A 15,357-nucleotide genomic window follows, 5' to 3' on the forward strand; every position below is an offset into this window, starting at 1 on the left:
AATTTCTTGATCAGGTGCTGAGGAATGATTGTGTTGAATGCTGAGCTGAAGTCAATAAACAGCATGTGTACATATGAGTCTTTGTTGTCTAGGTGAGTGAGGGCCAGATGGAGGGTTGTGGAGATGGCATCGTCCGTGGAACGGTTTGGAGGGTGGAAGCTGGGTCTTAATGTGACTTATGAGGGGCCTCTCGAAGCACTTTATCATGATGGGTGTAAGCGACGGGACGATAGTCATTGAGGCAGGAGACAGTAGATTTCTTCGGCACGGGAACAATGGTCGTTGTCTCGAGGCATATGGGAACAACGTTGCTGATTAGGGAGATGTTGAAGAGGTCAGTGAAGACATCTGCTATCTCTTCTGCACATATCCTGAGCACTCTGCCAGGAATGTTGTCAGGTCTAGCAGATTCCGTGGGTTAACTCTGCATAGAGTGTTCCTCACTTCAGCTGTGGTTAGACAGAGCACCTGGTCAGTGGGAGGAGGGGTGGTCTTCCTCAAACTTCACGTTGTTCTCTACCTCAAACCGGGCATAGAAGTCGTTCAGCGCATCTGGTAGGGAGGTATCACGGTCACAAGCAGGTGATGTTGTCTTGTAGTTCATGATCACCTGGATGTCCTGCCACATGCGCCGGGTGTTTCCGCTGTCCTGGAAGTGGTTGTGGATTTTCTTCACGTGTGCGTGCTTCGCCTCTCTGATGGCACGGGACAGTTTGGCCTTTGCTGTTCTTTAGGCCGTCTTGTCCCCTATTCTGAAGGCAGAGTCTCTTTGTTTCAACAGCATACACACATTTGCAGTCATCCATGGCTTCTGGTTGAAGCATGTAGTGATGGTCTTGGAAATGGTCACAATCAACGCACTTGCTGATGTAGCTGGTCTCTATTGATGTGTACTCCTCCAAGTTGATGGAATCGCCGTTGGTTGCAGCCTCTCTAAACATGTCCCAGTCAGTGCACTCAAAACAGTCCTGAAGAACAGAAGTAGCTCCTTTTGGCCAGGTTTTCACCTGTTTCAGAACCGGTTTAGAGCGTCTGATGAGCGGCCTGTATGCTGGAATTAACATAACAGAGCAGTGGTCTGAGTATCCGAGATGGGGGCGGGGCTCCACATGATACACGCCGCAAGCTGCTGCAAGCTACTGCCACACCGCCATCTTGTTATTAATAACCATAGACAAAATAGGAAATATAGGAAATATCCCCAGCTAAATCTTCACTGGCCTGACCAGAAAGATCATCACATACAGGTGAGGTGAGCCTATAATCATGACCACCCACAATAATCCATGAATATGGAACTGGAACTGGATACAATACTTTCATTATCTTTTTCTTCTTCTTTCAGCTTCTCCCATGAGGGGTCACCACAGCAGATCATCCTTCTCCATACCCCTCAGTCCACTACATCTGCCTCTTTCACTCCAACCACCTGCATGTCTGACCTCACCACATCTATAAACCTCCTCCTTAGTCTTCCTCTTTTTCTCCCTCATGGTGGCTCCATCCTCAGCATTCTCCTACCGATATACCCCATGTCCCCCCCTCTGTACATGTCCAAACTATTTCAATCACACCTCTCCCACCTTGTCTCCAAAACATCCTACATGCACTGTCCCTCTAATAATCTCTTTCTAATACTGTCCATCCTCATCACTCCCAATAAAAACCTCAACATCTTCAGCTCTGCTTCCTCCAGCTCCACCTACTGTCTTTTAGGCAATGCCACTGTCTCTAAACCATACACCACCACAGGTCTCACCACTGTCCTATAAACTTTCCTGAGACTGCCTCATACAATACCACAATACTGTCATTATTAATATCTGGAAATAGGTTGGTATCAGGGAGACATATGTCCGTTTGGGCATCAGAGACTTGTGGGACACAAACCAGCCGGTTTGATGGCCACATTCTTGGTTCAGGTGCAGGTGTAGAAGACGGCAGAGTAAAGAAACAGCGACTATTCAGCAGCGACATGCGTTAGCAGAAACTGCCAATACAGTCTTTTAAATGAGGACATGAGGCCTTGTGCCAGGTTACGCTGTACAGGGATGCACCTGGCTAAAACACAACATTCTTTAACACTAACTTAAGCATGTTTGCAGAATCATGTAATCACAAACACTAAATGTAAATGTAATGTAATTGGATAAGATGGAAGTAGTTTTAGTTTTAGAAGTACTTCCATCTTATCCAATTACATTACATTTGGGCATTTTGAGACACCCTTGTCCAGAGCGATGTACAAACGTGCCATCCAAGTTCTATAGCAAATGTGCCGGAGCAGGTCAAGAAAGATAGTGAAGGATCTATCCCAACAATGGACTCTTTTCTCTGTTGTGCTTAGGGAAGTGCTTCAGATCCTTGAAGGCATATACATGAGGAGGAACTCTTCCTGTAGACCATACAGAGTCTAAACCAGAAAGCACTTAGCACCTTGCACCTAGACTTCTGTCTCTGTCACACTTTTCCTTCGTTGAACAATTATTTTGCACAAATTGCACAAAACTGTCACTTTAACACTGAACTGACACATGGACACTTTAGTGACAATCACACTGGAACACTTCAAATCTGGATCTCTGGCAACATCTGTCATAGATACATCCATCCCTTACTGTCTAATTTATATTATACACACACACACACACACACACACACACACACACACACACACACACACACACACACAATGTTCCAGTGCAACTCATGGCTGCTGTGACTAACGTCATTAATACAAATTTAATTACATGATTGTTTGTACAAGATATACACTGATTGTAAGAGTACATTTTTATTTTAAAATAAAAAATTATTAGTTATGTAGCAAATGCAATTCTGCGATAAACGAACCGCGGTAAAGCGGGGATTACTGTATTGCACATATAGTTTCATATATAGTTTCATTGTTTATTTCATTGTATTAAATGTTATGTCTTTTGACTATCACAAACGATGAAGAATTTCCTCTCAAACACATTGGAGAAATTTTAAATATACCCCATAAGCTTTATCCTTAATTTTAAAAACTGCTATATCAATGTGTGTGTGCCAATCTAAAATTGTTTTTTGAGCTCTCCAATATTACGTTATACTCCCGTCACACTCCCCTTTCTCCCCAAACCCAAGTAGTCTGGACATGTGCAGCACCCTCACTTTCTGCGAGATAAATGTTGAATTATTTGAATTTATTCAAATGTTAAATGAACTCCATTGCTGCACCAGCTTAGATGAAATTCGACAAAAAGCCCATCAGTTTTTAATATATTTATTAGGGATGTAAACAATAATTAGCCAAAAATTGTTTCAAAAAGTGTGTCCTAGAGGAAAAAGATTTTGACTCAAAAGATACCTGTGCAGAACACAAGTCCTTATCAGGGACTCCTTAAACCCCAGTCACAAATTGTTCAACTTCCTTCCATCAAAAAGGAAAATTCGGACCAGCAAGTTCAGGGCCAGCTTTTTTCTCAATCTGCCATCGCTCTACTGAACCCTACACTACACCACTAGGGCACTGATATTTTACTGATTTTACTACCAGTAATCATCATGTAATTCTGCTCCTCTCTGGACATTCTGAATCATCTCTGGATAATTATAACTATGTAATTTTAATTCATAGAATATCCTAGATCATCTTCTATACACCTACATATAATAAATGTTTTACTTGCCCAGAAAGGTTATCATAAAATTTTTAAATGAAAATACACTAGACATGAAATACCCACACACGTCTACCTTTGCCAGCAGGTAGGTTTAAAGGTAGGAGGAAAATAGGCATGCCTAAATTTAGAGCATGCAAAGATCAAAGACAGTAATCTGAGCACAGTATTACAGTAGGGACTTCATAGCTGTGAGGTGGCAATTTGCCTTTATTATAAGTTAATGTATACAATGATTCTACCAAGTCTGATTCATGTTTTGAGTGAAATTTCTCCTCATTGGCTAATACCTTTCAAGCATTTTATACCACCTTCTACATACTAAAGAAATCTACATAAAGAACGCTTCATGCAAACACAAGAAACAACAAATTAAAATAAAAACCTAAAACCTAAAAAAAAAAAAAAAAGTAACACTAGTTTCCCCATCATTAATAAATTAATGATAATTTTAATAAAAAAAAATTAAATCTATAACAAATTGCTCAAATTCTAACCAACTGAAAGTAAAGCCCATTGTTTACCTTCTGAAGAGTCCTGTAGCACTAGACCTTCTAGCTCAGACCATTCCGTATTAAGTCTCTTCATCAGCTTGTAAGCATTTACTGGATGAGCCAAAAACCCTTCTGGATCAGAAGTTGATGCAAGTGTTAGGACCTCCAGCCTGCTTGCCCAGCTGTAAGGGACCAAAGAAATGGCAACTAAATTTTATTTGAATTATTTTTGTACATTACCACCCACACTTTATTGCCAGCATTTGTGGAAACCTCAAAATCACACCTCTTCCACTCTAACCCTTTCCCATTTGCTGTTGGAATAACCTGCACTTTTGTGAAGTCACTCAAGGCCACTCAATTTATCCAAATCAGGTTTGGCTGCTCAAGTTATGGGTTAGTGTGACGGCAAGATAACGCAGCCACTTGCACTAAACTATTCAATCTTTAGTCACTGTTGTGGTTAGCAGCTAATGTTTATGCATTTGCACACCAATGCATATTTTTTCCTTTTTTTAATTAGGCGTGTTAGCTTGCTGCGTTTCGTTCCATTCTCATTTTATAGCATTGTCTACTACAACAGTTAAGAATCTGTTTTGAAAAGTGATTTACTGCAGCTATACTATACATTCAAATGCTTGTTTTCAGTGTTTGTATATTTAATTTATATTTTTATATTATAAAAGTATATGAGTGCATTTGTTCAAGGAGAAATAATCCATGCAGCCACTATAAAAAAACTTTCTTTCGGCTAGGGGTCGCCACAGCGGATCATCCACATGTTTGATTTTACGCTGGATGCCCTTCCTAATGAAACCCTCCCCATTTATCTGGGCCACTTAGAGTGGCTGGGGTTGGTTCCCTGACCGGGGATCAAACCCGGGCCGCAGCGGTGAGAGCGCCGCATCCTAACCACTAGACCACCAGGGACCCAACAAGCAGCAACTATAAGCTTCATAAAATGTCAAAATTAAAGAGTTAAACTCTTGCATTGTTAAGTACACTTTTAAACATAAATAACCTGAATTAGGGTTTTATATATTTATAATAAGCAAAACATAATTAAAATGAATAAATCTGATTATCCAATTAATTGATTATCAAAATAATAATTTGTTTCAGCCCTAGCTATAAGTATTTAAAAAAGTGACCATTTTCCACTTTACACTACTACAATGGGTTTGAAAAAGCAATTAAAACGAGACTTTTAGATTTTATTCAATATGCTTAACAAGAATTTTGCATTGATGGTTTTGGGATTTCAGATTTTCAGTTTTATTCAATCCCACCAATTTCACAGGTTCAAAAGCAATTGGACAAACTAATGCAACTATATATATACAGTGCCCTCCACAATTATTGGCACCCCTGTTTAAGATGTGGTTGTGGACTTCTAAAAATTCTCCTTTTTTTTTAAACAACATAGAACCCAAATGCAAAAAAAGAGAAAAATCCAACCATTCATTTAAGTACATAACTTTGGTGGTAAAAAAAATCATACATTTAGAAAAAAAAAAAAAACTTGAAATCATGTGTCCCACAATTATTGGCACCCCTAACAATTCCTCTGAAAAATGTAATTGTTTTTTTTTTAATATATATTTTTCTGTAGTTGCTAAGGTTGGTCAGGGTATCTAGGGACTTTTAATCAGTAATTCATGATTTCCTGTTTCCCTGGGGTATAAATATGACATGACACAGAGGCCTAATTCTCTTACCAATTTGTCAACATGGCAAAGACAAGAGAACACACCATTCAAGTAAGGCAGATGTGTGTCGACCTTCATAAGTCAGGCAATGGCTACAAGAAAATAGCCACTCGCCTTAACTTGCCGGTATCTACAGTCAGAGAAATCATTAAGAAGTTTAAAACAACTGGAACAGTGACAAACAAGGCTGGAAGAGGTCCCAAGTTTATCTTGCCACAACGCACAGTGAGGAGGATGGTAAGAGAAGTAAAAAAATGTCCCAAGCTCACCGTCACAGAATTGCATCAAAGAGTGGCATCTTGGGGTCACAGAGTCTCCTAAACAACCATCAGACGCTCTCTACATGCCAACAAGCTGTTTGGGAGGCATGCAAGGAAAAAGCCTTTTCTCACTAACACTCACAAACGTAAACGCCTGGAGTTTGCTAAGCGGTACTGGGACTTCAACTGGGATCGTGTGCTTTGGTCAGATGAGACTAAGATTGAGCTTTTTGGCAACAAACACTCTAAGTGGGTCTGGCGTAAAACAAAAGATGAGTATGCCGAAAAGCACCTCATGCCCACCGTGAAGTATGGTGGAGGATCTGTGATGCTGTGGGCCTGTTTCTCTTCAAAGGCCCTGGGAACCTTGTTAGGGTGCATGGCATTATGAACGCTTTGAAGTACCAGGATATTTTAAATAAAAACCTGATGGCCTCTGCCAGAAAGCTGAAGATGGGTCGTCATTGGGTCTTTCAGCAGGATAATGATCCAAAACATGTGGCAAAATCTACACAAAAGTGGTTCAGCAGTCACAAACTCAAGGTCCTCCCATGGCCATCTCAGTCCCCAGACCTCAACCCAGTCGAAAACCTGTGGGGCGAGCTAAAGGGAAGAGTGCATAAGAGAGGACCCAGGACACTGGATGATCTAGAAAGATTGTGCAAAGAAGAATGGTCAAAAATCCCTCTCTCTGTGTTCTCCAATCTTGTGAAATGTTAGGAGGAGATTAAGTGCTGTCTTGTTGGCAAAAGGAGGTTGTACAAAGTATTGACATCAGGGGTGCCAATAATTGTGGCACACATGATTTCAAGGTTTGTTTTTTTTTTCTAAATGTGTGATTTTTTTACCACTAAAGTTATGTACTTAAATAAAAGGTTGGATTTTTCTCTTTTTTTGCATTTGGGTTCTATGTTGTTTAAAAAAAAAGGAGATTTTTTTGAAGTCCACGACCACATCTTAAACAGGGGTGCCGATAATTGTGGAGGGCACTGTATATTATACATATATTATGCATTTATGTATTATGTTTACTACTTGGATATGCAAGTCCTTTTATTCAAATGAAATAACTGAAGTCTAAAACCCATAGACACCCATTTTTTGCAGCAGCAGGGTTGATGACTGGAAATTTCAATACTTTTGTACCTGATGATGCATGTACAATACATTAGAAAGAAATGAAGGACACTATTGGAAAAACTTGCTACAATATATTTGCCTTGTGTAAGAACATACTTTTTTACAGCATTAAGCTTCGACTCTTCTGCTTGGATGTATTCCTTCAGGGACTGAACCAAATCCCTCTCCGCAAAAATCAAGTCCGTCATCTGGCCTGAGGGTGAGATAAGAGTGGAAAATTTGCATTTTGCAACGTGTCAAAGGCCATTTACCATTTGTTATTAGCAATCACAACATACTTGCAATGCTACTAATTTTGATTAAGCTAATGCAGAGTCTTGTAAAATGGAAATTGTAGGGATGCTTCAAGCTGAACAAAGGATAACATTTTATTAACAATTCAACAGTATAAATGAATATCTTAAAGAATTGTATAAATTAAGTTTATATGCACAGAGCTTCATAACAAATTAGCAAAAAACTCCCAATGCTAAAAACATCATCAAAGTCACACCCACTTTATTAGGAACACCTGTACATGCAGTTCCCCTTCAGGAACTCGAGCTGCGTCAAAACGCTATAAGAACGCCCCTGCGTGACCGCGCTCTGAACTACTTGTGTAATCTGACCAATAGGCATTTGGAACGTGACGTCATCAGCGGGCGACGACGCGTAAACAGGAAGCTACAAATGGCTGCGAGATAAACCAGATGCTAACTTTCTGCTCATTCAGGTAAGCGCTGTTTCGCTGTGTTTTCTCTGATCGAGTGATGGCTGGCAAACAGAATTTCCGAAAGTGTGTTCATCCATGTCCGCGTTTTATTACCGGTAAGGATTCGCATGATCGGTGTGTTGTTTGCCCGAGAGTGGAGCATGCACAGTCGGCTCTCGAGGGAGTCGATTGCTCGCATTGTAGCCGCATGGCTATGCGCACTCTTCGCTTCCGGAGAGCGCTTTTTGAGAAGAGCTCTCTCCCTTGCGGCTCGTGCGGCTCTCTCCCTCGCGGCTCCCTCGCGCGCTCGTGGGGCTCGCAGACCGATTTAGCGGCGGGGTTGGAGTCGGATGAGTCCGCTTCAGCTTTGTCGGCTGAACTGAGCTTCGGCTCTATCGGAGAAGCAGGCCCGATGGCTGCTTCTTCTCCCGGTACGAGCAGCGCAGCATTACATGTCTCTCTCTCCGAGGAGGGTGAGGCTGATGGATGCTAGCGAGCCATTGGAGTCCTCTCAGCCTGTGCTGCATGAGGAACTCCTTGAGGTCATGACCAGGTGCGGTCTGGCACTCTCGCCCCGCACCTTCACGAAGTGGCGCCACTGGCCCCGCTGCGGCTCCAGGGCATCCGCATTTTGAATTACATCGACGTTTGGTTGATCATGGCTCATTCGGAGCACCAGGCGATTCGGCGTCGAGATGTCGTCTTCGCCTACATGAGGGTGCTTGCGTTTCGGCTACAAGCCAGCAAAAGCTACTTTCTCCAGCACAGAGAACCACCTTTTTGGGCGTAGTGTGGGACGTGGCCAGGATGCAGGCACGGTTGTCGCCTGCTCGGGTCAAAGTCATCCTTACTGCCGTCAGGTGAGTGCGGGAAGGCCAGCCACTCACTGTAAGGCAGTTCCAGAGGCTGCTAGGGCTCATGGCAGCGGCGTCCAGCAAAGTTTCGCTCGGGCTCCTGCACATGAGGCCCCTCCAGTGGTGGCTCCGGGGCAGAGGGTTCTCCCTCAGGGGAAACCTGCATCGTACTATCAAGGTCTCGCGGCGTGCCCTTTGAGCCTTGGATGTCTGGAAAGACCGGACATTTCTGTCCCGTGGCCCAGTGTTTGGGGCTCCGTGTCATCGCGTGACGCTAACAACGGCCACTTCCCTCACGGGGTGGGGAGCAGTCATGAGTGGCCACTCCACCCAGGGTCTGTGGAGTAGCCCACGTCTCTCGTAGCACATAAATTGCCTGGAGATTATTGGCAGTGTTTTTTTAGGGTTAAAACACTTTCTCCCGGACCTGAGGTCTCTTACATCAACCACCAGGGGGGTCTCCGATCTCGCCCCTTGTACAAGCTAGCGCGAGCGGTCCTCTTGTGGTCTCAGGACAGGTTCCTGTCCTTGAGGGCCATTTACATCCCAGGTCGGTTGAATGTCAGAGCAGACGCCCTGTCGAGGCAGGGGCTGAGGCCTGGGGAATGGCGTCTCCACCCTAAGGTGATGGAGCTCGTGTGGCGGAGGTTTTACAGAGGCCAAGTCTTTTTGCGACCCAGGAGACCTCGCCCTGTCCCCTCTGGTTCTATCTCTCTCACCCAGCCCCGTTAGGGGTGGATGCCATGGTACAGTCGTGGCTGAGGCTACGCCTGTACGCCTTTCCCCCGATCGCTCTGCTCCCTGGAGTTCTGGAGAGAGTTCGCCGGGATGGAGTCCGTCTCCTCCTGGTAGCGCCTTGATGGCCGGGCAAACCGTGGTTTGCGGATCTGGTGTCCCTACTCGAGGGCCCTCCATGGGAGATCTTCTCTCACAGGCAGGCAGAACCCTGGTTCACCCCCCCGAAGTTGTGGAAACTGTGGCTGTAGCCCCTGAAGGGGCACAGTTCGTGGCAGCCGGTCTCTCCACCTAGGTGGTGGAGACCCTCCTCCACTCCAGAGCTCCATCCACGTCTTGGATGCACCATAGCCTGGATCCTGTCAACTGCCCAGTTGGTTCAGTTCTGGAGTTCCTACAGGATCAGTTTCCCGCAGGGTTGTCCCCTTCAACCCTGAAGGTTTACGTGTCTGCCATCGCGGCATATGGCTCCCCGCCTGCGGGGCAGTCGTTGGGTAGACACCCACTAGTAACATGTTTCCTCCGCGCCACCCGGAGGCTGAGGCCCGGGATGCGACCGAGAGTGCCTGTCTGGGATCTGGCGGTTGTGTTGGCGGCTCTATCTGAGCCCCCCTTCAAACCTTTAGCCAATGTGGCCCTTAGGTTTCTGTCGATTAAGACCACCTTCCTTTTGGCGATTTCCTCCCTGAAGAGGATCGGGGATCTGCAGGCTCTGTCCGTGGCCCCTTCTCGCCTGGAGTTTGCCCCTGGCATGGCCAGAGTGTTTCTCTATCCGAAACCTGGGTACGTGCCTAAGGTGCCTTCGGCTCCCTCACGTCCTGTCGTGTTGCAGGCATTCTGCCCTCCTCTGTTTACAGCCCCCAACCAGAAGCGACAGCACCGACTGTGTCCAGTGCGAGCACTGGATACTTACCTCCGCAGGACGAGTCTGTGGAGGAAGTCGGAGCAGCTGCTTGTCTGCTATGGCCCTAACAGGAAAGGTTTCCCGGCCAATAAGCAGACTTTGAGCAGATAGGTTGTGGATGCAATTGTGTCGGCTCACGAGTCCTCTGGCCTCCCCGCACCGCTCGGGGTTTGAGCTCACTCCACCCGGCCTGGTCCGTTGGAGTCCCACTCCAGGACATCTGTGACGCTGCGGGTTGGTCCACCCCGCTGACCTTTGTCAGGTTCTATGACCTTGACCTCAGAGCCACCCCGGGCTCTGTCCTGCGTGCTGGTGCCGGGGCGCTCACTCTCTAGGCAGGGTCTGGTCAGTGTGGCGTGATTGGACACTCGTTCCCATAGCGTTTCGACGCAGCTCGAGTTCCTGAAGGGGACCGTCTCTAGGTTACGACCGTAACCCTAGTTTCCAGAGGGAACGAGACGCTGCATCTCCGTGCCACACTCCCTGCATCCCTGCGGCGCTTACCTTCTCTCGCAGGAGCTAGCGTCTGGTCCATCTTGCAGCCATTTGTAGCTTCCTGTTTACGCGACGTCGCCCGCTGATGACGTCATGTTCCAAACGCCTATTGGTCAGATTACACACGTGGTTCAGAGCGCGGTCATTATTCCCAGAGCGTTTCGACGCAGCGTCTCATTTCCTCGGGGAACTAGGGTTACGGTCGTAACCTAGAGACGTTATCTAATCATGTGCATTACATCAGCAGTACATCCCAAATTAATGCGAGACAGGTCAGAATTACAGAATTTAGATATAGTGGGACATACTTAACCTTTCATACTCAAATTTATTTATGTATTCATTTAATTAGAAAGAAAGAAACAATAAAGCATTAGTGAATTTGTTCAAAGGAGAAATCCCCCATGCACTCCTCAATAAGCAGCCACTATAAGCTTTAAAATGTCCAAATTAAAGATAGTTAAACTCAATTAGTGGATTTTGCATTTTTCTTTTAATGTAATAAAAAAATTGTAAAAAATCGTTAAATTGTCCCACTATGTACAGACAAGCATGAGTCGAGAATACAAATGCAAAAAGTTTAATTGCATGTTAAGTGTTTTCCTCCAATAAAAAAGGACAAAAGTTAAGAGAAAATGCTTTGTGGCTCTGTGGCTCGTTAGTCCGACTGCCACTAGTGTTGAGTAAATTGCCTCACACAGATTATCTCATCTTTACTCGCTATTATGAGCACTACTTCGGTTCTGTGTCTGCCTTTTGAAGACAGGTGAGGTCTCGTTCGAATTGCACAAGGTGGAGGCACACAAGGTGGAAAAGCATATCGCGACTTGCATCTGAAGCAGGCCCAGCTGAAATCTAATACTCCCACCACCTCAACTCTGTGTGTTTCTCTGCCCAGGCCCTCACACCTAGAAAGTGGCATGCCCAGGTATTGTTTACTTTGGCGCCGTGGCACCACAGACCCTGGACGCAGCAGCAGAGGACGCAAGCCAATTAAGGTCCCACCGCAGCAATTCACTCGAGCTGAGGACTGGACTATAACTGAGCCATTGCAACCTTAATTCTGTTTTGTTTTTTTAACTGTTTGGATTAGCTGGTGTGCTTGGCCTCATTGTATTGTTGCATGACACAATTCGGTCTAAGCTTTAACTGTCAAACAGATGGCCTCACATTTTATTCTAGAATACTTTGTTATACAGATGATTTCATGGTCAATTCAATGATTGCAAGTTGCCCAGGTACTGTGGCTACAAAGCATGCTTAATAAACACTCCTTCAACACTGTGCATGACAGTTGGTATTAGGAGTTTAATATGCTGTGTGAACTATTGCCATGCATAACCACTATGGTGTCATCTGTCCAAAAGACATTGTTTTTCAGATGCAACATTGCAAATCTAATGAATTTCCTGAGACATCCACTCCTGTAAAGATTGTGAACCATGTTTAATGTTTTCCACATTGCTTGAAAATTAAGGCCTTATAACCCTTCCCAGATTGATGGTCTGCAAAAACTGCTCCTCTAAGATCAATGCTAAAGTCTTACCTCCTTGGCATTGTGTAAACACACACCTGAATGCTCCAGACCAACAAACTTGCTGGTGATCAATTAAACAAGAGTATTTTATTAGCAGCCCCTATCTGATATTTAGCTTCTTAATTCCTACTAAAGCAGTAAGGATGTACTTAGATGTACGGTTTCTTTTTTATTAGAATTTTATTTTTAAATTACATTTTAAAACTGTAATATGTTATGTGTTGTTCATCTGAGGTTGTATACCCTAAACTAAACATTCAAACTAATTTTCAAGTATGGGTGCAATAAAACTTGTATATGTGATATTTCAGTTGAATGAGTTTGTGAACGACCAACTTGTCTTGCTATGGCTGATAGGGTCATCCCTTTGGCCTTCATCTGGACAACCTGCTGCCGGAGGCTTTCAGTCACTTTAGAACGGCCCACCATCTTGCAGATTCAGTGAAACTGGAAGTTAGGCTGCCAGTTAAATAGGGGTTGACAGATAATCAAGAATATTAGCACCAGGTGCCAGATTAACACCAATAACTGGGAGGTATGTGGTGTTCGCTAATTTTGATCAGTGTGTTTTCTGCAAAATAATGGGTTTTTTTTTGCAAATGCCTTAGTTATTTTGTGGAAAAGGTGTTCTGGTAGCATGGTATAGACAGGACAAAAACTCCTTCAACTGTTGAGCAGTGAAGATGACATTATTTCACAATTGTTTATAAATTGTTCTCTAATTTTGATCACCAGTGTGTGTGTGTGTATATATATCATGCATTCTGTCCAAATGTTAAAGTTTTTGTCAACAAGTTTCGACTACTAACAATAAATAGGAATTGTAAAAAAAAATTAAGCATTACAAAAAATAATTAAAATTTTACCAATTGATGTGAAGATATCTGCCTGGATTTCACAGCACAGCCAGCACACAGACCAAACCGTCACCAACTGAAATTGCATTTCTCACTGATGCACACTTCTGCGAGAGTGAGCGAGTTTGTGAATGAGAGAGAGGGAGTGAGAGGAGGAGAAAGAGAAAACAATTAAAAAGAATATTCTTAAATATTCTTGCAGTGAGCTTGTACTTCTGACGGAAACAAATAAAAGCATTCGTTTTTAGATAAAAATATTAATGTATAAAATAAGCACCAGGATAATATGGCAATGAAATTTTATCAGTGAGGGAGAAACCAGTCAAACCATACAGCAGAGTACCTAATGTATGGTCAAACCACTAATTCTGATCCTCTGCTTTCTCTGCTGCCCTTTTGGGGTCTGGATATTTAGAATCTTATAAACTCTATTACTCTTTTTGTGATCAATTAACACAGTAACGTTATCGTCTCCTCAGTCTAAATACAGATGCATAATAAACAATGACATAACAGTAGTAATGCTTGCTGATAGAAAGTATGGACATAAGACATAAGGAGGACATAGAAAAATGAAAAATGACTTCAGTCGACTAATATTACTTGATTTGTTTGTGTTTTTATGTTCATTGTTATTTGTACCACTAAAACGAGATATTTCAGCACAGACAGGAAAGTCTATAAGCTGTGGAGTTTGCCTTTATGTAAATGTGAATTGGTGCACAGATGTACTGTATCCATTTAAAAAAAAGGGTGATTCATAAACTGCAGATCCTTCTAAACTCTATCAGTAAGAATGACTGTCTTACAGCTGGGATGAGCGTATCTCTTACCCTGTGAGATGCCCCACTCTTGCTATCGGTCAACAGAGTAAAGTTGTCTCATTGTGTATTTTTTCAGTTTTTAAACAGCAATTTGAATCATAAAAGCATGTCTTCCATGCACCTAAGTATGTCTCCTGCTTGTAGTGAAAAAAAAAAAAGAAGAGGAAAGCCATCAGTATAGAGCTGAAAAGCAGCATAAGGCAGGAAAGACTGTCACAGTCATAGTACCATCTTCAACTTCTTTAACATCGTAAGGTATCTCCATCGTAAGAGAGGACTACCTGTATATTACTAATTTTTAGTAACAATCCAAATGCTGCATGAAGTGTTCACAAATTCAATGTGTGCAGTGTACTACTGAGCATGCAGAGCGCAGTGGTTATAAGTAGAAGATAAAATCAGCGAAGAAACATGTAAATGTATTGTAATACAAACATGTTATACCGCTGAGGCATTTCATAAATTTTTTTAAAACTGCATTTTGCTTGTTTGTACTGCACAGTTCTGTTGGCAGGCGTGAGCTGACACTATGCAGACAAACAATGGGCTGAAGAAAAGACCATGATATTTATTGAAAGAACAAAAATATAATTACACAAACACCTAAAGAAAAAGTCCAAATACAAAAACACAGGGAGCATAACCTGGAAAATCCAGGTAGAGTGTGAACAATTGATCACCCAGCTGATTAAATGGCCGATTCTCTGCATTCTTTAATTATTTAGCATTGGACGATTGTGATGCAAATTAGGCAGATTATTAGGCAGGCGCAAGTGACACACCAAACCATGCATGTATGTTCTGTGATTGTGTGAGAGAACATAATTTCGATTTCTTGCCGATGATTCAGCGTGCAGAAAGCTTTAGGTTATCATCATTCATTCTTAATCTAGCCTTATAGATAGAGCTGCAACAACTATTCAATGAAACCGATAATAATCAAAAATAAAATTTGTTGTAAAGATTCATATGGAAGCCCATTTCCGCCACATAAAAATAATAGTTTGACTTAATTGACTTCATTTTCACAATTATGCCTTTTTTTTTGTAAATTGGGCAGTGTCACCCCCTCTGTAGTGGCAAAAAGCTTTACACACTGGGAAGAAAAAAAAAAAAAGGCTACAATAAATAGAATAGCATGGTATCAAACTAAGCCACTAATCCCTGGAGAGAACTCTGTCAATTCTGCTCT

The 15,357-nt window shown here is 43.0% G+C and overlaps 1 protein-coding gene across 8 annotated transcripts in view; it reads right to left on the reverse strand.

Moving 5' to 3' along the window:
- p4ha2 (procollagen-proline, 2-oxoglutarate 4-dioxygenase (proline 4-hydroxylase), alpha polypeptide 2) overlaps positions 1 to 15,357 on the reverse strand; it is a 64,035-nt gene that overhangs the window by 40,439 nt on the left and 8,239 nt on the right. For all 8 annotated transcript variants that reach the window (XM_046867987.1, XM_046867989.1, XM_046867990.1 and 5 more), the window contains 3 exons: positions 13,351 to 13,448; positions 7,365 to 7,461; positions 4,190 to 4,341 (listed from right to left, as the gene is read on the reverse strand). In XM_046867987.1, coding sequence (XP_046723943.1) covers positions 4,190 to 4,341; positions 7,365 to 7,461; positions 13,351 to 13,429 — 328 coding nt within the window. In that variant the 5' untranslated portion in view covers positions 13,430 to 13,448. The remainder of the gene's footprint in view (positions 1 to 4,189; positions 4,342 to 7,364; positions 7,462 to 13,350; positions 13,449 to 15,357) is intronic.

The sequence above is a fragment of the Silurus meridionalis genome, chromosome 15, assembly GCF_014805685.1.
Source record: "Silurus meridionalis isolate SWU-2019-XX chromosome 15, ASM1480568v1, whole genome shotgun sequence".
Taxonomy (NCBI): domain Eukaryota; kingdom Metazoa; phylum Chordata; class Actinopteri; order Siluriformes; family Siluridae; genus Silurus; species Silurus meridionalis.